The sequence below is a fragment of the Callithrix jacchus genome, chromosome 13 (assembly GCF_049354715.1).
Source record: "Callithrix jacchus isolate 240 chromosome 13, calJac240_pri, whole genome shotgun sequence".
Classification (NCBI taxonomy): Eukaryota; Metazoa; Chordata; class Mammalia; order Primates; family Cebidae; genus Callithrix; species Callithrix jacchus.
Genome location: NC_133514.1, coordinates 105,562,835 through 105,585,230, shown reverse-complemented (window position 1 = coordinate 105,585,230; position 22,396 = coordinate 105,562,835). Strand labels below are relative to the sequence as shown.

The 22,396-nt window shown below is 46.8% G+C and overlaps 1 protein-coding gene and 1 pseudogene across 7 annotated transcripts in view; both read right to left on the bottom strand.

The window, feature by feature from the left end:
- Window positions 1–2,787: 2,787 nt before the first annotated feature.
- Window positions 2,788–15,200, bottom strand: LOC100895561 (uncharacterized; annotated as a pseudogene). The gene is made up of 2 exons (XR_013525943.1): window positions 14,908–15,200; window positions 2,788–14,870 (listed from the first exon to the last, which is right to left on the bottom strand). The product of XR_013525943.1 is annotated as an uncharacterized LOC100895561 (transcript).
- ZCCHC2 (zinc finger CCHC-type containing 2) overlaps window positions 2,788–22,396 on the bottom strand; it is a 75,666-nt gene continuing 56,057 nt past the window's right edge. For 2 of the 6 annotated variants that reach the window (XM_008979921.3, XM_017963529.4), the window contains one exon: window positions 19,861–21,926. In XM_008979921.3, coding sequence (XP_008978169.2) covers window positions 21,859–21,926 — 68 coding nt within the window. In that variant the 3' untranslated portion in view covers window positions 19,861–21,858. Of the gene's footprint in view, window positions 15,401–19,860; window positions 21,927–22,396 lie in introns of those variants that run through there. The other 4 variants (XR_013525941.1, XR_013525940.1, XR_013525939.1 and 1 more) reach the window with 4 other exon arrangements.

Sequence of the window (22,396 nt, the reverse complement as noted above, 5' to 3'; positions counted from 1 at the left end):
GTGGGGCTGCTCTGTCCTCAGCTTGGTGGCCATGGGGAGCTCTTCAAAAGTCTAAGTCAGATCATGTCTCTCTCCTGCCCAGAGCCCTCCAGTGTCCTCACGTCACTCAGAGTTGTGAAGGCCACATGTCGAGGATGTCAGTGTCAAGGAATAGATGCAGCTTAGGTCCCTGATGAAATGACACAGAGCCCTACTGTCCCTTCATCACCCATGCCCTCCCCCATCTCCACCTCAGAACATGCTGAACTTGAATTAGAGGTCAGACTTCCATCGTGTTGGGTCACTGAGCTTTCGGGGTTGTTAGAGTAGTCAGCCTAGCCTAGCTTATACAGTAGGTGCTCAGTAACTATGGTAACAACCTTCAAATTTCAGAGCCCACGCTGCTAACCGCCATACCTCCCTTGCTTGGCTTTCTGTGTGCTTTCTCCCCCCATTTCTTCATAAAAGAAAATTCTTCCCTTAAGAGTTACTGAGAACTGAACAACAACAAACCCACAAACAAGCCAATTAAAAAAAGGACCTGAACAAACATTTCTCCAAAGATAATTCGAACAGCCAACAAACATGTGAAAAAAACGCTCAGCATCACTAGTCGCTAGGAAAATGCAAACCAAACCCACATAAAATACCAATGCACACCCATTAGGATGGTTATTATCAAAACATCAGAAAATGACAAGTGTTGGTGAGGATGTGGAAGGAAGAAGCAGGAACCCTGCAGACTGTTGGTGGGAATATGGATCGGTGTAGTCGCTATGGAAAAAAGTACAGCAGTTCCTCAAGAAACTAAAAATAGAATTACTACATGACCCAGTAATTCCATTTCTGCATAGATGAATCAATAAACAAAAGGTGGGATATTCATGCAATGAAATATAATTCATCCTTAAAAGAGAAGGAAATTCTGACACATGCTACCACATAGATGACTCTTGAGTTCAATAGGTAAAATGAGCCAGCTACAAAAGGACAAATACTGTACAATTCTACATATGTAAGGTACCTAGAGTAGTCAAATAGAGAACAAAACCAGAATGGTGGTTGCCAGGGGCTGGGGAGAGCGGAGAGGGGGATGGGGAGTTGTTTGATGGGTACAGAGTTTCAGAGCTGCGGGATGAAAAGCATCCTGGAGACAGGTTGTAGAACATGAATGTATTTGACACTACTGAATTGTACAGTTAAACATGGTTAAGTTGCCAAATTTTAAATTATGTGTGTTTTGCCACAATTAAACATTATTTAAAAATTTAAAGAAGTAAAATATGCCCATATGAAAACATGACAAAGTATGAAGGAAGTAAGACAATCATCCTCCATCATCCCAGTGGAGATGACCACACCACTGCACTCCAGCAGCGGACTGATGGGAGGAGACCCTGCCTGTGAAAAGAGAGAGGGCGGGAAACACCACTGTTGAGAGTGCTTTCATGTAGCCCAAGTGGAGTGCTTTTATAAAACATTGATTCAACAGTTTAAAGTGAAAATTCAGTCTTGGTGGAGGAGGTAATCCTATGACAGGAGGTGAGAACCGACCACTTTTGGTTTCTGGGCAGACTGCAATAACTCCAGTATTTTTCTCTAAGTCTTCCAATTTGGATTTGGTGAATATTGTCTTTGTCAAAAAAGTGCAGAGAGCTCAGTCATAGGCCAGTGTTTGGACAAGTAAACTCGTTTTCGATTCAGGACACTATAAATTCATGCCTAGAATATTTCATCCTTTCCTTCCCACACTCATCCATTGAGTAAGTATCAAATTTCTACATGTGCCAACACTGTGCTAGCTATGCTAGGGGCTCGGGGACAGCAGCGAATGGGAGAGGATGCTTACCTTCTAGCCGGAAAGCAAACCACAGACAGGTAAATGAACAGAAGTTGCAGACTGTGGAGTGGTCTGGAGGAAAGAAACAGCATCATGCCATTGAAAGGCATGGGAAAGGAGGCGACATTCCAGATGAGACTGGAGGATGGAATGAAGCCCCGCTAAAAACACCGGAGATGCAAGAGATCATTAGATCGTTTACATGAACAGACAAAGTGAATGTGGGCAACAAGGTCAGAAGGGTGGTTACCTCCAGGTAAGGCCCTGACAGGAGGCATGAGGGAGCTGTCAGGTGTGCCGAACCTGTCAGATAGCTTGATCTGGGTGAATAGACTGTGTAAGTCCAACATTAGGGCCTGGCGTGGCTCACGCCTGTAATCCCAGCACTGCCAAGGTGGGCAGAACACTTGAGGTAAGGAGTTTAAGATCAGTCTGCCAACATGGTGAAACTGTACTATAAATACAAAAATTAGCCAAACATGGTGGCAGGCGGCTGTAATCCCAGCTACTCAGGAGGCTGAGGTGAGAGAATCTCTTGAACCCAGGAGGCAGAGGTTGCAATGAACTGAGATCACACCACTGCACTCCAGCCTGGGAGAAAGAGCAAGACACTGTCTCAAAAATCAAACAAAAGTTATGTGGAAAGTCATTGAGTGGCATGCTTCAGGCATGCACACTTTACTATATAAATGTTATACCTTAATACAAATAAAATACTCCCCCCCTCAAAAGGAAAAGGAAAAGCGGGGAGCATTCCAGATGGAAGAAATAATAAGCACCAAGGTCTGCAGGGGTGGAGGCAGCAGGAAGATAGGTGCAATGCAGGGAGCGGTGGTGGGATGAGCTGGGGCACATCAGACCAACGGTGGAGATGGCTGGGGAAGAGACTGAGACTGCGGGATGTGAACCAGGGATTTTAATTTTTAAATTTTTTACTCTGTTAAAAAATATCATTGATAAACATGTCCTTATGCTTCACATGTCCCATTTTATTTTATTATTTTTATTGAGACAGAATCTCACTCTTGTTGCCGAGGCTGGAGTGCAGTGGCCGATCTCCACTCTCTGCAACTTCCGCCTCCCGGGTTCAAGCGATTCTCCTGCCTCAGCCTCCCCAGTACCTGGGATTTCAGGCGCCCCCCACCATGCCCAGCTTATTTTTGGATTTTTAGTAGAGACGGGGTTTCACCATGTTGGCCAGGCTGGTCTTGGCCTCCCAAAGTGCTGGGATTACAAGCGTGAGCCACCGCGCCCGGCCTATATGTCTCATTTTAAAAAATAAGTGAATGAAGTAATTTACTTTTGTTTTTAGAATGGCACTTCCCGCCTTTCCTAGGGGCTTGTAAGGAAGTTGACTGCTTCGAAGGGCCTTTTCTTCTCTTAAGAGGGGAAAGAGCCAGGGGCTATGCAGCCTCCATAATTTCTACTGATCAATGTCCCCTGAGGTTACATCGTTTCCTGATCAGAAGAGGAACCAAAGGGACCCTGAGTGGGGAAGTCCCGCTTCCTCATTCATTCCGTCGATGTTCATTGAGTGCTTACTAGACTCAAGGTCCAGCTTGGTTTGCAGGCAATTCCCAGGTCCAAATCTCTCCCCTTTCAGTTCAGGAGGACACCAATACCTGAGGCTCCAATCCTGAGACAAATGGGATTAGGATCCCGGGGCGTGCAGAAAGGGAGAAGGAGGAGGCGATCCACAGGGAAAGGGGTTTCCTAGCTCCTTCCACCGGAGGCGTGGGGTAGCGAAGAAGCAACCTCTAGATCACCACTTTCTGGGGATTTAAAAGGTACTGGAGGCTCTGTCTTGAGCCTTTCAATGAACTCTTTCTCACCTTCGTCCACACCCACGTATGGTGAACGCACTGAAAGTTGGGGGTGCCTCCGCGCCTCCCTCTCCTGGCGCCTGTTGGAAGAGCCCGTGCTGCGACGGGGACGCGCGGCTCCAGCGCGCCGGGACAGAGGACAGCGGCCACCCGGGCAGGCACCGCCGCAGGCATCCCTCTCCCTGCCCGCTGGGCGCCGAGGCTGGATCCTCCTCTTCGCAGCCCTGTTGGCTCTCGCGGAGGGACCGTCCTTCAGAGTGATCGGCTGCCACGCGCATTTTCCTGGACATTTAGCATCCTTGGTCTTCGGCCTGAAAACGTCTCAAATACCCCTAGAAGGCGGTGCGCCTGGGGTGATGTCCCCTCGGAGCCTCTTTTGTTCATGAAAGTGATTTGGAGACGCGAAGAGGAGTCTCCGCACTGGCCCCGGGGACCGATGCAGCGGAGGGGCGCAGGGACAGCCCCTTTCCATCCCAGTTGCAAGGGGGCCGCTCAGTCCGACAGTCCCTGCGGCTCCCGAGGACGCTCGATGGCCCAGGGGTCTGGGGCAGACGCCGAAGTTCTGACCCGCGCGGGAGCGGAGTGGAGGTGCTAGCGACAGTGGCCTCCGGGATGGGGTAAGGGTGGGGTCGCACGATTCGGCCGAGGGGTCGGGGACAGGAAAGCGAGCGAGGCCCAGGAGGGAGCCCCTTTGAGGATCCGAAGGCGGACCACCCCCCCCCCACCACCACCACCAGAGCCCCGGCCCGCGCGGCGCGGCCGTTGACCTCGGTCGGCACGAACAGCCCAGGCCCGGGGAGGTTCCGTGTGATGGTCTCGTCCTAGAGCGGCACGGAGAGCACAACCCCAACACATTTTTTTGTTGTTGAATAAATAATTTTCAGGCAGGGCACGGTGGCTCACGCCTATAATCCCAGCACTTTGGGAGGCCGAGGCGGGTGGATCACGAGGTCAAGAGATCGAGACCATCCTGGTCAACAAGGTGAAACCCCGTCTCTACTAAAAATACAAAAATTAGTTGGGCATGGTGGTGCGCGCCTATAATCCCAGCTACTCAGGAGGCTGAGGCAGGAGAATTGCCTGAACCCAGGAGGGGGAGGTTGTGGTCAGCCGAGATGGTGCCATTGCACTCCAGGCTGGGTAACAAGAGCGAAACTCCGTCTCAAATAATAATAATAATTTTCAAAATATATATTTGGGGTGGAGGGCGCGGGCAGGCGAAACTGGCCACAGCACTGGCTGAGTCTGAGGCCAGAATTGGGAAAGGCCCGGTGGCTGAGCTTTTCTTCGTGGTCCTGGTGTCCCTTCAATTCCTTCGTCCATCCAAAATAGGACGGATTTCTAGGAAGCCAAACTCCTGGCTCGATTGTATTCTGGAATCCAGGTTAAAAATTGCCAAATTGTCAAAATAGGTTCAAGCAGTGGCCTCATTCCAACCATTGCAGTCACATAAGTGGTTCCATACAGCCAGGTTCTGGGGATGAAAGTATTTGAACGCCACTGGTTTTCTTTGTAATTCTGTATATATGACGTGGCGCACTTAAACACATCATCCTTCGGAGGAGGTCTGCAGCTTCCCCTGGCCACTAAAGGACACAGGGGCCATGGGCTGTGGCTAAGGCCTATAATCCCAAAGCTTTGGGAGGCCAAGGTGGGAGGATCACTTAAGCCCAGGAGTCAGAGACCAGCCTGGGCAACATAGCAAGACTCCATGTCTACAAAAAATAAAATAAAATAACATTACCCGGGCTTGGTGGTGTGTACCTGTAGCCCCAGCTACTTGGGAGGCTGAGGTGGAAGGGTTCGTTTGAGCCTGTGAGGCCTATGCTGCAGTGAGCTGTGATCACGTCACTGTACTCCAGAGCCTGGGTGACAGAGCAAGACCTTGTTCCTAAATAAATAAAAAAAAAAGGCAGGCATGGTAGCACGTGCCTGTAGGAAGAACGGCTTGAGCCCAGGAGTTGGAAGCTGCAGTGATGATGCCACTGCACTCCAGCCGGGTCAACAAAGTGAGACCTTGTCTCAAAAACGATGACGACATCATGCCTGTAATCCTAGTACTTTGGGAGACCAAGGCAGGAGGATCACCTGAGGTCAGAGTTCAGGACCAGTCAGGCCAACATGGTGAAACTCCCTCCGTCTCTACTAAAAATATAAAAATTAGTCAGGCACACCGGCAGGCACTTGTAATCCCAGCTACTCAGGAGGCTGAGGCAGGAGAATCGCTTGAACTGGGGAGGCGGAGGTTGCAGTGAGCTGAGATCACACCACTGCACTCCAGCCTGGGTAACAGAGCAAGACTCCATCTTAAAAAAAAAAAAGGTGAAGGGGAGAAGAAAAGCAAAGCACACTGCCATGTGTGTACCTACGCAACTGTCTTGCATGCTCTGCTCATGTACCCCAAAACCTATAATCCAATAAAAAATAAAAAAAATTAAAAAAATTAAAAAAAAAAGGTGCAGGACATAAAGTAGGCACAGACCTCAGAGTTCTCACATGACATGGATTCCCTAGGGGTGCACTACAACTGAGGAGCGGGACTAGAAAGCAAAATGCTGATGTTCCCAATGGTACAGCTGAAGAAACAGGCAGGGTCCTGTGCACCTGCCCCTTGTAATGGCCTGTCCTGGTGGCTTGTCACATGTTTCTCCTCATCGTCCATTTTGTTTTGCAGAGAAAAGAAGCAGGGACATTTTGTCCAGAAGAAAATTCTTTTTATGAGAATTCCTTGCTAGCCTGGAACAGGAGGCCCTGTGTTGGGACCAGCACTATTCAGCAGAACTTCCTGCTTTAAGGGAAATGTTCTCTCTCTCTGGTGTCAAATACAGTAGCCACTAGCCACAAGGGGCCACTGAGTGCTTAAAATATGGCTAGTGCAACTGAGGAGCTGAATCTTACATTTTATTTCAATATGTGAAAATTCTGGCTGGCCACAGTGGCTCCTCAAATGCTCCTCAAATGTCGTGCATCCCTAGGTAATCCAACACGTATGAGAACTCTGAGGTTTTTGCTACTTTATGTCCTGCACTTTTTTTTTTTTTTTTTGAAATGGAGTCTCCCTCTGTCACCCAAGCTGGAGTGCAGCTCACCTCAACCTCTGCCTCCCAAATTCAAGTGATTCTCCTGACTTACACTTAGAATCCCAGCACTTTGAGAAGTCAAGGCAGGAGGATTACTTGAGCCCAGGCGTTCAAGATCAGCCCGGGAAACAGCAAAACCCTGTCTCTACACAAAAGTTACAAAAATAAAAATTAGCTGCGTGTGGTGGTACTCACCCGTAGTCCCAGTTTTGAGGGCTCTTCACATATGCTAGATACAAATCCTTTATCAATGTGTGCTGTGCAAACATTTTCTCCCAGTCTACAGCTTGTCTTTTCATCTTCTGAATGTTGTTCAAAAAGCAGAGTTTTAAGTCTGATGAAGTCCAGTCGACTGAAACGCTCTTTCATGGATTTTTGCTTTCAATGGACCCACCTCAGAAATCTTTGCCTAACCCAAGGTCACAAAGGTTTTTTCCTGTTTTCTTCTATAACGTTTATAGTTTTTGCTTTTACATTTAAATCGATGAGCCATTTTAAGTTTTTTCTTTTTGTTTTTTGTTTTTTTAAGATGGAGTCTTGCTCTGTCACCTAGGCTGGAGTGCAGTGGTGTGATCTCAGCTCACTGTAACCTCTGCCTCTGGGTTTAAGCAATTCTCCTGCCTCAGCCTCCCAAGTAGCTGGGACTACAGGCACACACCACCACACCCAGCTAATTTTTGTACTTTTAGTAGAGACAGGGTTTCACCATTTTGGCCAGGCTGGTTTTGAACTCCTGACCTCATCATCCACCCCACCCCCCGACTTGGCCTCCCAAAGTGCTGGGATTACAGGCATGAGCCACTGCACTTGGCCAAGTTAAGTTTAATATATGCAGCAAGACATGGATTGATCTTTGTTTTTTCCACAACCCTATTATTACCATTTTGCAAATAAGAATTACAGTATGTAATCAGTGGCCCCAAAGCAGCAGAGTCAAGATGTAAATCTAGGTTTTTAGGTCTCTGAAGTTTGTGCTTTTTTTTGAGATGGAGTTTCACTTTGTCACCCCTCACTCTATCACCCAGGCTGGAGTGCAGTGGCACAATCTTGGCTCACTATAACTTCCACCTCCCAGGTTCAAGCAATTCTCTTGCCTCAGCCTCCCAAGTAGCTGGGATTACAGGCATGCGCCACCATGCCAAGCTAATTTTTGTATTTTTAGTAGAGATCGGGTTTCTCACCATGTTGGCCAGGGTGGTCTCGAACTCCTGACCTCAGGTGATCCACTTGCCTTGGCCTTCTTTCCAAAGCACTGGGATTACAGGAATGAGCCCCAGCCGAAGTTTGTTCTTTTAACCTAATGGTTTTCTAATGTAATGAGCATCTGAATGGCCCACCACAGGCATTCTGTGCAGTGGGGCTAGGCTGTTCCCTGGAGGCTGCATTTCACAGGCTTCCTGGCGGTCCCTGGACTGCACTGGGAGAAACAGTGACGGCTGTGCTCCACCACTTCACACTGGACTTTAAGGGCCTTTCCAAATGTTTTCAATCAAGAAGTGCTACCATTTTTTGCCAGAAAATACATACCTCCACTTTTTTTTTTTTTTTTGTGAGACAGAGTTTCGCTCTTGTTATCCAGGCTGGAGTGCAATGGCGCAATCTTGGCTCACCACAACCTCCGCCTCCTGGGTTCAGGCAATTCTCCTGCCTCAGCCTCCTGAGTAGCTGGGATTACAGGCACGCGCGACCGTGCCCAGCTAATTTTTTGTATTTTTAGTAAAGACGGGGTTTCACCATGTTGACCAGGATGGGCTCGATCTCTTGACTTCGTGATCCACCCGCTTCGGCCTCCCAAAGTGCTGGGATTACAGGCTTGAGCCACCACACCCGGCCCACCTCCACTTTAAATTAGGTGGAAAGTCTGATTTAAAAGGAAACCGGTATTGCGAACCATCTGGGCACAATGACTTATTTTCACTGGGGACAGAGAAACTCCAGAACAGGTCACTTCCTCCTTGGCCATGTTTTTTCAACCATAGGCAGACACAGGCATATTTTAACATGAAACTCCTCAGAAGATACTCGGCTATTCTGAAGCACTGGGATACTGCATTCTGGAGACCCACATTCTGGAGGAAAAGGCCTCTGTGGGCTGAACTGCCATGGAAAACCATGTCGTGACTTTCCGCCCTGTGAGAAGCAGACAGGATTGGAACTGTTGTCTATTGTTCCTCCAAGGCCTTACCAAGGTCTGTGTGCTTCCTAGAAAGGAGGCACAGCTGCATGGGGAGATGAGAGACGGGAGGCAACACCTGCAAACCCTGCTTGAAGCCTTAAGTTTAGAAACCTGGGAACTTGCTTCTCCAGTGTGCACATCTCTATAAATACATAGGGAGGAGCTTAGCCCTGTGTGTCCCAAATAAGGTCAAGCAATGTGATGAGGGGACATCCTTTAGGTCGTAATTTCTGTACTTTGGGTAGGGCAGGTAATAAAAAGGGTCAGCCTCTGGATAGTGGCTGGTTGTCCCTATAGGGGAGGGACTTGGAAGCCCCCAGTGTCCATGCCTTATGCTGATGGAGCTGTGCCAGCTCTTCCCACCTTTGGCCCGTTGCTGAATGTACAAGGAGGCACCACTGAGACCACTCAGCAATGCATCTAACAAGAATAAAGACACGGAGAAACCTCCGACTGTTCTGTCCCTTAGTGTCCTTAAATTTTAGTTCCACTGGAATAAAAAGAACAAAGCATTAAGACAATCCACAGACCGGGAGAAAATACTATTAGTACATCACATATCTAATAAAGGACTGGTATCCAAAATATCCAAAGAATTCTTAACACTCAACAGTAAGAAAATGACCCAATAAAAAAATCAGCAAAAGAGCTGGACAGCTCACCAAAGACGATGGCCAGTAAGCAGATGAAAAGAGCAAAAGATGTTCATCATCATAGGTCACTGGGGAATTACAAATTCAGACAACAACATGACCACACACTGATCAGAAAAGTTAAAATGAAAAATACTGACAACACCAAGTGCTGGTGAGGATGCAGGACAACGGGAACTGTCATTCACTGCTCGTAGGAATGCAAACACAGACACTGAAGAAGAGTCTGGCGGCTTCTCAACAAAACGAAACGTACTCTCACTGCATGGTCCAGCAATCACGTTCCTTAGTGTTTGCCCAAATGAGCTGAAAACTTATGTCCATGTGAATGTTTATTCTAGCTTTGATTATCGCCAGAACATCAAAGCAACTAGGATGTTACTCAGTAGGTGAATGGGTAAGGTGCGGGACACCTATGTAATATTCTGTTACTCAGCAAGACCAGGAACAAGCGATCCAGCCCCGAAAAGTCACGGAGGAACCTGAAATGCGTACTGCCGAGCGGAAGCAGCCAACCTGAAAAGGCTCCAGACGGCCCAATCCCTACATGACATTCTGGAAAAGGCAAAACTAGGGAGACATAATTAGTTGTTGCCAGGGATTGAGGGGTGGGAGGATGAACAGGAGGAGCACAGAGGATGTCGGGGCAGTGAAACTATCCTGTACGACCCTGTAAGGGCAGGTGCATTCATCACACATTTGTCAAAATCCGCAGAACTGAACAACAGAGTAAACCCTAATGTAACTATAGACTTCAGTTAGCAACAAAGTATCAATATCGGCTTATCCCATGTATTAATAAAAAATAAGATACAGAATGCTTGTATTATGCATATGTAAAATTTAAAAAGCTAACACAAACGAAACAGCAAGGCACAGTCTAATCCGAGAAGGGAGGCATTTCTAACTTTGATAAGCCCTAAAATAGAAAGGCTGGTTTTGAATAAACATTTTAAGAGAAAATAGAAGAAGGTGTTAGTGCTCCTTGTACGCTAGATGATCTAAACCTTGCACACACCTGTGGGGTGGACACTACCATGGTTTTTACTTACAGGTAAAGAGCTGAGGTCAGAGGGAAAGGAAATTGCTCTGCGGCACCGGGATGTGAGTGGTGGCCTTAAGGATTCAAACTGAGCCTATGCTGGTAACCTCTTCACTTCTGTTCAGGAATTTAGCAACTAGATGAAGGTTAACGAGAGTAGAATTGTAATATTAGTTATCTGTTATTTAATAGATCCTCGTGAGATGCTTGGACGTTGCTCGTCCTAGCAGTTTGCAGTTTTAGACAGGGTCTTGCTGTGGCTGTGGAGAGCAGTGGTGTGATCATAGCTCACAGTAGCCTCGAACTCCTGGGCTCAAGCAATCCTCCTGCCTCAGCCTTCTGAATAGCTGGGACCACAGGCACGTGCCACCACACCTGGCTTTTTTTTTTTTTTTTTATGTTGCCTGGGCTGGTCTTGAACGACTGGCTTCAAGCCATCCCCTCCACCTCAGCTGCCCAAAGTGATCATAGGCACGATCCCTGTCCTAACGGTTTAAACATTTCCCTACAAATCATGTTCCTATGTTTAGCAAACTGCCCTCCCTCCTCTCACCCCTCCTGTTAGTTAAAGGCACATTTCAGTCACTCACCTTTTCATATTTGCACAAACTAAATTAAGTCCAAATGGAGTTTCCTGGAAGCTTTGCTGCTGGGGTGCAACTTCAGCTTGCTGCCTGATGCACACACAGTCTAGGTAGGAAAACAACGTCCCTGACTCATCCAGGGAACCCTTTTCTGTCTCTGGTTTGATAGATGTGAGTTACCACAGACTTACTAGTGACTTGTGGGCAAGATTTGGGTCTCTTGGGGCAAGTCCCTTCCCCACTTAGTCTGGGATCAGTGACCTAGAAGCTAGGACCAAAACAAGAGCCTGGAAAACGTGAAGGCTCAAGAAGCCTGGAGGCAGCAGGACCCTTGGGATAGGCTGAATGTGGCTGCAGGGAACAGGCACACAGGGCACGGAAGTGCAACACCAGCAGCTGGAGCAGCGCCCCTGATGAGGCATTCAGCTTGTAGCAGAGGCAGGAAAGGGTTTGTGGGGAGAGTGACGGGAGAGAAGTGAAAGCCCAAAAGGGGTAGTTGAACCAGCAAGGGAAGTGAAGAACTCAACACAAGGTCTCTGCAGGGACCCCGCACATCTCCATCCCAAATCATCCTAACCCATCCCTGGCGTCCTACATCATTAGAAAGGAACGATTCCTAAGCTGTGCTGTGACTGACCAGACCTCAAATCCATGGTTTCAACCTCAGTGGACCTTAGGGATGCGGTTTTACTCAGTGCCCCTTGGCTCCCTGATCCAAGGAGCAGTCTCAGACCTCGGTCCCTCTCCGCAGTGCCTGCCTCCCCCGATGTTGCCAGGACAAAGAACACCATCAGGCCATCCCCGCCCACCCCAAGTACAAGGGGTAACTGCTTTCACAGCTCCCATCCACCTGGGCATCTTCCTCCAGTCCTGCCCCTCCCCCACCCCACCCTGCTGCCCCCATTCCCCAGCACCTGTCTTCTTACTGTCAGTGACCCCGAGGGATAATTCCTTATCTGCAGTAAATATTCCTCCACCGCATGTGACCACACAACCACTTCATTCTTGAAATCTTTTATTTTTTGTTGTTTTCGAGGCACATTCTCTTGATCTCCAGTGTCTTTGAATTCTCACTCTCAGCTTTCTTTGATGTCTCTGCTTCCTCTGGAAACCTCCACTCTGTAGGAGTGTGTTTGGGGAGAGGGAGTCAGGGAGTCTGTCTTTCCACTGAAGCCCATTAGGTGACTGTTGCAAGTGACTGAGCCACCACTCTCTGAGAACCATGGGTCTTCCAGATCCTCAGGCACCGCAAACGCAGCCTGTGCACAGAGACCCACTTCTCCTGGCTCCCTCCCGTGGTTCAGGTGGGGTCCTGCAGTCCCTGCCTGCCTCCGCCTCCTGCAGCACTGCCCCAAGCCTCATCCCCCAACCCAGCGCACCCTCCCTGAGTTACTCTTCCCGGGCGCACCTTGGGCCATGCTGTTTCCTTTGCCATCTCTCACCTCTTCACTAAGGAAAATCTCACTTCTTCCTTCTTGGCACAACTAAAATGCACCCTTGGAAAATCCTTCCCCCATTCCCTGAAGGCAGAATTCCCCTCCCCCCCCCACTCTTTCTGATCCTTGGCACTAGGATGCCCTTGGCTAGGCTGAGCTCCCAGCCATGGTTTTCTGAATGACTGACTGTGCATGAGAACCTGCAGCTTCTTAACCGCGCAGTGCCACACATGGCCTGTGCCCACCTCACTGTCAGCCTCTCTGGGCCCTTGGACACCCACTCTCAGCCTCTGTGCCTTCTTAAGCACCTCCTCCCAGAACATGAGGACCCTAAAGATAAAGCCAAGTGCATCTTTCTTCAGATAAGGCTGATGATGGCAAGCTTTTCCTGTAAGGGACGGATGGTAAATATTTCAGCCTTCAAGGGCCGTGGGGGTCTCTGTCCCCATTATTCCACTTTGCTGGGGTAAGACAAAGCACCCCCAGACAACATGCAGAGAAGCAAGAGGGCTATGTGACAGTGCACTTTATTTGTAGACACTGAAATTTGAATTTCATGTAATTTTCAAGTGTCATTAAAAATTCTTTTTCCTTTTTCAACAATTTAAAGATGTAAAAAGCCATTCTTAGCTTGTGGGGGGTAGGTTGATGCCCCTTGGTTTATGCAGCCAACACAAGAGCTGTGCCTAACTTGTATCCTTCGGCAGTAAGTCATACAGCTTTATTATTATTATTATTTTTTACTAAAAAGCCTCTGAAAATGAAAACTTTACATAGGCAAGTGGAGAGGAGTCAGAGACATGACGGAGCAGGAGGGGCAGAAACTGCTCCTGAAGGCCAGGGACAGCCAGCCCCGGGCCGATGCTGCCCCCTAGTGACTGGCTGGCCTAACATCAGCCTCCCATCCCACAGCCACGCTGTGATTGGTGGGGGTGTGTGCTCCCCAACACACAAAATAAGGACTTCAAATCAGTTAAATCAGAAAGCGAAAAGATAAAGGATTTTAAACCCCGATAAATCATTTAAAGTGAAAAATCAGACTTTAATTCACAGAATTTCAGAACTGAAAGGGAACTTTTAAGATGACTTAGTTCAATTTTTATACCAATTTACCAACCATCCACGTGGCTTTCAGGTAAAAAAAGGAAAGCTCCAGGAAGAAAGGGCTGGTGGCCCATGAATGTTCGCTGAAGAGCCTACCTGGGAGTCCTGCCTGCTGGATGTCAGTGCAGGGTTGTCTGCACCTCACACCGACACACCCACGAATCGTCAGAGGTGGTGCAGCGCAGCACCCTTGCAGCCACCCTGCCTGGGCTCACCATCACCCAATCATTCTGTGCCCTTGGATGTCGACTCTTAGCCTATGTGCCTCAACTTCCCTAACCGTGAAACAGGGCAGAGTTCCTCCCTCACAGGGCTGTAGAGGCAGAAATGAGCTGATGACGTCAGGCCCATACTGGGCATTCAAGTGTCACCTGCATGACAAACTTCTTGACACACAATGTGTGTCGGACATTGAGTGCTTTATGTGTTTGCCAGGTTTAATCCATGCAACTATTCTACAAAGTGAGTGTCATCATCCTCACTTTGTAAATCAGCCTGAGAAAGGTCACATGGAGTGTGGTGGGTGCCATCTCTTGTACAATTGACTTTGTGAAGGCATGGAAGGTACAATTAAGTTACCAGGTAACAAATACAACCTACCTCCAATAGGCTGGCACCAGTGAGCACTCAGTAACTGCCAGGCAGCCTGGTGGTGTGCTTTGTCTTCAGCAGGGCTTTTTGGAGGTGGGTGGGGCGATCATTCTTGTTTGTGTATGAAGGTTACTTTGTCACCATCCATCTTTGCCTGTGGAGTGTCTTGGCGGCAATGGGCAGAATGGGTGTTTGGGACAATCTAGATGTGAATGTCAGAGCTTTAAACACGTCAGCAGTCACCTGTCCTTTCTGCTTGCCCCATTACTTCACTGGATCTGGGGTTATCTGCACACATTTAAAACCTGCACTGATGCCACTTGAATGTACCTGATAGGCCAATGCCGAAGGCCTCATTCTCAAAGTCCTGAATGTCTCTCTCCGGAAACTTTTCACCATCCCACGTCTTCAAATCCTTCAAGAGATACATGAAAGAGGCATCGCTATGGGACAGGACGTGGCCTGTGTTCCAGGCGTGCCCACGACCTGGTCCAGCCCTCCTAGGAATCCAGAGGCCACCTGGCCATCTCGCCTGTGGGCTCCTATCACCTCACACAGCTCCATAAGGACACAGCTCCAAAAAACCACCGCCCTGGGCTCTGCCGGAAGCACCTGTGGGGGCAGGAAGTGGTGCCGGGAAGTGAGCCCCGACGTCAAGCAGAGGCCGGAGCTTCCTCACGGGCCTGTCTGCAGCACTTCATCTTGCTGAATGCAAAATTCCTTTCCTATAAAATGACGGGGGAAATTCCCTCTGCACTCCCCAGCTGTGATGACCAAAGGAACGCAGAGGAAAAGTGCAAAGGAAACCTTTGAAGTGTTTACACACAAACTGAGATTTTAACGGCGGAATGAGGGGATGGCTCAAGTTGCTTTTATGGCCAGCTGCCTGCATTCATTAAGGTTTTGGGCACAGGCTTACAACCCCAAATGTTCTCTCTCTTACGTTTAATGTTCTCTAAATTAGGTCGGTAGGAAATAACATCTGCTTGCTCGCACTGTCCTCGTCCCCCACCAGGTGGCATTGCGTTCCAAAAAGCAACCTTCTGGTGAGAGGCTGGTGGAGGCCTCGTTTCACAGCAGCTCAAATTGGAACTGCAAGAGGAAAAAGAAAAACAATGAAGAACCACCCAACCCTCGACCTAGCCACAACTCCCACCGCCAAATTTCAAAGAGCAAAACAGGATCATGGGATCGAGAGCTTCTGGGACCAAGGCCTGCATTCACGAGGTGACTGTGTGAAGGGTCTCTGGTCCTCACAGGTATGATGTGTCCCCCCATTCCAGAACAAACAGCAGGAAGCCCCAAACTCCCAAAATTCTAAAATGGATAAACATTTGCATACACATACAGAGCTCAGGTGATGTGTACCCATGTTCCAATCCAGGGACTTACATTTTTCAACAGAGGACAGCATTTAGGAATTAGCTAAATTTCCCTCTGGCATGTGGCAAAGTTCTTTTTGCATGGACAGGCACAACAGCTGTATCTGTAAGCAGCAGTAACATCAAATATGATGTGAGACTGGTATTAGGAACCCAAACTGTGCAAGCCAATATGCCAACGAGCATCCAGGGAAAGATGAGGGTGCCCGCCACGGCCTGTCCTCTCTGCGTGCAGGGTCAGCTTAACAATATGGTAAGTGAGGGCACTGCAGTTATAACATTCCTTCTACCCTGAGCTGACACCTGCCTCTCAGCCCTGGGACTCCAGGGCCCCCGCATCCTCATAACAGCTGGTCTCGCCCCCTGAAGAGAGGAAGATGTAGAGATGTCGTGACATTTCTTTACATCGTGTCTCACACTCAAATCACTGAGCCCTCTTGGTGGGATGGGGTGGAGGGGTCAGTATTTCTCCTTTATTAAGATTATGGGAGCGTCATTGGGTGGAACTATTGTCACAGCTTGTCTCCGTGTGGTTTCACTAACCTTAGAACGCTTTTGTTATCAGTACGGAGAACTGAGAAAGGTGTCTTCCAAGCTAATATGGATGGTACTAAGCAGTAGGTACAGGTTAAGAAGGTATTTTACACCATGCTTTATCATCTCTTTGGAACCTGCTCAGAAATATTTGATTCTTACTGCTTACATTAAAAATTAAATGTTGATTTGCCATGAACTTTACTTTGGTACAAAATAATCAAGACTATATGACTTGGTATGTCTGTACAGTCCTTATGTGCCATTAACTGGCAAGCTCCCCACCTAGGTTTCATCTGTGGGGGTAAGGAAGAACGTCTACGCCCTGTCATCGGTGCCTGGGGCAGAACTAACTAGTCTAATGAAGCGCTATGTTTGCCAGGTTCCTCACCACCCAAGGAACCATTGCCGCTGCTCCTACACAAACATGTTCTCGTCCGCACTTTCCCCCCACCCTTTATTTTTAAAGACGGGGTCTGTCACCCAGGCTGCAGCACAGTGGCATGATCTTGGCTCAATGCTACCTCTGCCTGCTGGGCTCAAATGATCCTCCTGCCTCAGCCTCCCAAGTTAGCTGGGACTACAGGCGTATACCACCATGACCAGATAATTTTTGTACTTTTTGTAGAGATGGGGTTTCGTCACGTTGCCCAGGCTGGTCTTGAATTCTTGGGCTCAAGCGATTTGCCTGAGGCCTTGGCCTCCCAAAGTGTTGGAATTATAGGTGAGCCACTGCACGTGACCCTGTCTCTTAAAATAGTATTGCAGTCTCCCTGTTCATCAAAATTAACTTCAACTAGAATTTGAGTGGCTTCTCAGTGCTATTTCTTTATGTTGGATCTTGCCCATGGATTATTTCACTTAAACTTCGGAGCCATAATTTATTTATTTATTTGAGATGAGGTCTCACTGTCACCCAGTCTGAAGTGCAGTGGCGCAATCTCAACTCACTGCAACCTCCATCTCCCAGGTTCAAGCGATTCTCCTGTCTCAGCCTCCTTGGTAGCTGGGATTACAGGTACACGCCACAATACCCAGCTAAGTTTTTGTATTTTTAGTAGAGACAGGGTCTCACCATGTTGGTCATGCTAGTCTTGAACTCCTGACCTCAAGTGATCCACCTGCCTCGGCCTCCCAAAGTTGTTGGGATTACAGGAGTGAGCCACTGTGCCCAGCCACTGAACCATAATTTAAAAGAGACATTCTCATTTTACATCTAGGGAAGATAAAGTTGAGAGCATCAACATTCCTTCTACCTATCTCTTCCCTTCCTTTCTAAACGGGCCTTCCCATGGCCAATCCCTTAGTCTGGGCCCTCCTGGCCATGCCTAACCTGTCTTTCAACTTCCAGGCTCTCTTTCCTTAAGCAGCCGAGGAAGAGGATTTCCTCTAATACCATTGTCACCGTGTTTTCCCTCTATTTAAAACTTGGAAACTTCCCATTTTTCATTCAACCAACTCCAAATTCTCCAGTCTGATCCCATTTTATCTACTGTACCCACAAAGCTTGAAACTCTTATAATTTTCCCTCTGCTACTGCTCTATCTCCTTCTCCCACGTCCCCAACCACACACTGCTGTCAAATTTTTGTTCCTGGCCAGCCTGTCCCCACCCTGGAGCTCTTTTTAGATGCAAAGACCTAGGCTGTGCATGCATTACCCACCTAGCCCTCCACAGCACCACGACACCATCTCCAGAGGGGGTCCAGATACCCATTCAGGGGTCCCTACCACATTGCTGGTATGAGTGTATATCACTTGGAAAACAGTATGGCAAATCTCCGCAAACTGAGTACTTCCGTGTCCTACAACCCAGCCCCTGCACTCCCAGCTTGATGCCCTAGAGAACTCGTGTACACATGAACCAGGGACAGCAGCCTTGTTTGTAACAGAAAAAAAATAAAAACCACCCAGTGTCCATTAACAGAATGGAGAAATTATCTATATTCTTCCCCACAGTGAGACTATTAGAAGGTAGTGAAAATAGGACATAAATATAAGAATCATAGAGTCAGATGAACAGAGCCAGTCACACAAAGCTAGGCACAAAGAGACACCCTTCTTACAAAGCTCAAGGAAAACATAAAAGAATTTGTGTATTTAGGAGCTGTGTATGGGAAAACAAAAGAGCAAAAGACTAACACAAGGCCAGGCATGGTGGCTCACACCTGTAATTCCAGCACTTCAGGAGGCCGAGGCGGGCAGATCATCTGACAGGGTCAGGAGTTCAAGACCACCCTGGCCACCATGGTGAAACCCCATCTCTATTAAAAATACAAAAACAATTAGCCAGGCTTGGTGGTGGACACCTGTAATCCCAGCTACTTGGGAGGCTGAGGCAGGAGAATCGCTTGAACCCGGGAGGCGAAGGTTGCAGTGAGCCAGTATCACGTCATTGCACTCCAGCCTGGGCAATAAAAGTCCATCTCAAAAAAAAAAAAAAGACTAATACCATCTAGAGTAGTGGGAGAAGGAGAAAAGGGATAGGTAAGGATATGGGGACATGCTAGTTAATGCGAATTTGAGTTCATGATTTACTCATGTTACCTATAGGTGCATTATTTGCTGTCTGAAAAGGAAAACTGGTGTCCTGTAAGCAATCAGGGAATCTATGACCATTTCAAACTCACTGCCTACCCAACTGGATCCAGTCATTAGAGGGCTCCTGCCTACCCAACTGGATCCAGTCATTAGAGGGCTCCTGCCTACCCAACTGGATCCAGTCATTAGAGGGCTCCTGCCAAAGAGCCCGGGCCCAGGAGGGTGCTGGCCACCGGGACACCTGCAAGGGCGGCGCAGAGCAACACCACAGGCCCCCAATTGTCTCTTAGAAATTATCTATCACTTAAAAACTTTGAGCCTGGATTACAGACAAGATAAACAATGAAATAAAAAATAGTACATGTTGTACCGAGAGAGGGACCTGGCTAATAAAATCACACTACCAAAGTTGATAAAGTAATGAGTCCTTTACACTTTTGGTGGGTAAAGGCCTAAACTGGAAAGATGAGCTCAGGGTTGACAAGGACTCTGCCTCATTGCTACCATAGCCTTTGGTATGCGGTGGGTATTCAACGCTCATGGAGCAGAGTCCCCCTTTCTCTGGCAGTCACACAGATGACCTCTATATAAAGTTATTTGGGAAGCCAGGCACGGTGGCTCATGCCTGTAACCCCAGCACTTTGGGAGGTCAAGGCAGGCAGAGCACTTGAGGTCAGGAGTTCGAGACCAGCCTGGCCAACATGAGAAACCCCGTTTCTACTAAAAATACAAAAATTAGCTGGGCATGGTGGTGCACACTTGTAATCCCAGCTACTCAGGAGGCTGAGGCAGGACAATTGCTTGAACCCAAGAGGTGGAGGTTACCGTGGGCTGAGATTGCACTACTGCACTCCAGCCTGGGCAACAGAGCAAGACCCTATCTCAAAAGAAAAAAAAGTTATTTGGGGGAAGAACTGAGGAACATCCAGATGGTAAATAACTTTGGGATTCACTGTCCACACTGCAGGGAAATGGGTTGACCCTTACCCCCGTCAAAAGAATTACATACATAAATAAAACTTAAAATAAAATCACCATGTATGATGTCCTATCTCCATTCTCACAAAATTTTCAATAAGGCACAATTCTTAAGCTGTTTTTCATTTTTTTATTGCTGTTAAGTCAAGGAAAAAAGGTTGCATAAAATCCAATCTGTTCTAGAAATATAAGTGGCCTTTCCAGTACATAACATTTCAAATATCAAAGTATATGGTAAACATACAAATAAGGAGAAGGTAACACACCTCCTATGTACAGTACAGTATTTTAAATCATAAAATAAGCTCCATAAAGTACAACTGGCAAGTGATTCACAACGCGGCCCGTATCTGGCTTGTCAAAACTTTCACTTGAACAACTCAACTGCAGCTTAACAATTAATTTAATAATGTGGTCCAAAAATACCCAGATCAAATAAAATATATTTAATCAAAATAATTTCCTTTACTCAAACTTTCTTTCTAAATTAAAGCTTTCATCTACCCTTTGACACCCACCCCTTCCCCGTAACGCCCACCCCTGAAAGAAAATTTTAAAATGTACATTGGTGCTATAAATATAAATGCTACTTATGAAGCATGAAATTAAGCTTCTTTTTTCTTCAAGTTTTTTCTCTTGTCTAGCAATCTGTTAGGCTTCTGAAACAAGACCAAATGTTTACGTTCCTCTGCTGCATACCAACGTTACTCCACACAACCAAAATCTCTCATTTCTGCTCTGTGCTGAGGAATGGAAAAATGAAAACCCCCAACCCCTTAACCCTAGCACTATACAGTGGAAGCTGTTCATTGCTGATGAATGCAGCAGTCACTAAAAAATACGCCCCATCTTCCAGATAACCTCAGTGCACTTTAGGAAATCAAAATATTACCTGGAAGCAATTTAGTACATAGATTGGCTTTTTAAAAAAACTTGTTTGTAAAAACAGCAGCATTAAACTTAGTGACATGACACCGACATGATTAATACCGTCTTAACACACTCAGAATTTAGTCTTTCACATTAGAATCAAACATAGTGGTAAACTGTTATAAAAGTGACTTTGCTACGAGACAGGTTAGGAAAGAAAGAACCTGACTTACGGTAGGAACCCATAGCTCTGTTCAGACTGCAATAAACCATACACATTTCAAACACAACGGAACACTGTAACAGCTGGTACAGGGAAAGGAGAAATCTTGACTTAAGTAGTGTCTCTGTGAGCACAACACGGTGGTGGACAAGTGAAACTGGCTGGAGACTTTCATGACAACACAAGCACACGGAGAACAACATTCACACCAGTGTGTTCACTTTGTGTCTCTCTGAAGCAACAGGCTAAAAAAGTATGATGGAAGTAAAAAGTTGGTTTCAGAAAAAGCTTTTTGTCCATTTCGTACGTCATATTTTTTCAGTGTCATATGGTTTGACTTCTTCCTCTCTCTTCCACTTATTTTCATTTTTATTTGGACAACAAGCACTGCATATATGTATTTACGTGACGCTGTTTATTACATATATACACACTATTTCGGGAGTTTGATTCCTCCTGTAAGATTAGGGTGAAACATTCTGCTCTTGGTTTATATGTAGAGCAGTTTACGGAAGTGGGTGAATGCACTGCTGGCCGCTCCTGCTGCCGGCTGGGGACAGAGTGAGGCTGGCTGGGGAGGAAAGTGTCGTTTACGGTGAAAGTGAGAAAAGCTGGGGAAGAAGCAAAGATTTTTTTTTTTTTCAAAACCATATGACTGTCACCAGTGTTGTAAAAAAAGGTCAAATACACAGTTTTAAAGATTCAGTAAACATTGCACACAGCAAGTATTCAGTGTAAAAAAAAAAAAGCACGCACCAACACTTTCCTTTCGATAGTTTGTCTGAAAGTTTAAATTACATGTATCATACATATAAGCCTGTTGTTGAACCAGGAGACCAGAGGCTCAAAAGCATTGCATTCTTTCTTGTTTTGGACATTGGTACAAGAGAAATGAAAAATCCCAACTGCATAGAAATCTAGGAAATGTACAGACAAAGAAACAAAATACCTTTCCTTTCCTCCCCTCCACACCCCATGACTCCCCAACACTTGAGTGTATTAAGTAGGCAAGCTTTACTCCTTTCAGTCTGCAGAATCCAACGTATCATTAGAAGGGGGGAGGGGAGGTGCGTATCTCAGTCTGTAAGTGCCTAAAATGGGAAAGACAGAACTAAGTCACCGCTTACAAGGAAATGTCATCACAAACCACTACGTACAAGCTATAACACGGGCATGCTCTCCAAAAGGCACCTTCGTCAGCTCTAGTGCTACTCCAAATAGCCAATCCACTCACTTAAAAAAGCAAGGTAAACTTTGTGCTTTGAATTCAATCTAAAGGCTATCAAACTTGAGCTTCCTTTAAGAATGCCAAGGAAATACATTCCCAATTTAAGACTTTTTCGTTTCTAGGTAAGATCTTGCAAAATGACAAAAGGTCAAATTCAAGTGAAAGTAACAGTCTGAAGTTGACACAAAATTTGGTATCTTACTCAAACATATTTAAGAGCATTTTCTTCCTTCTGGTGGTAGTAATATTAAACTTTGTTCAAATTCCTTTACTCTCAAATCAGTGCTGAACTATTTTGTTCCTGTAAAATGCAATAGAATCTTGGGTTTTTTC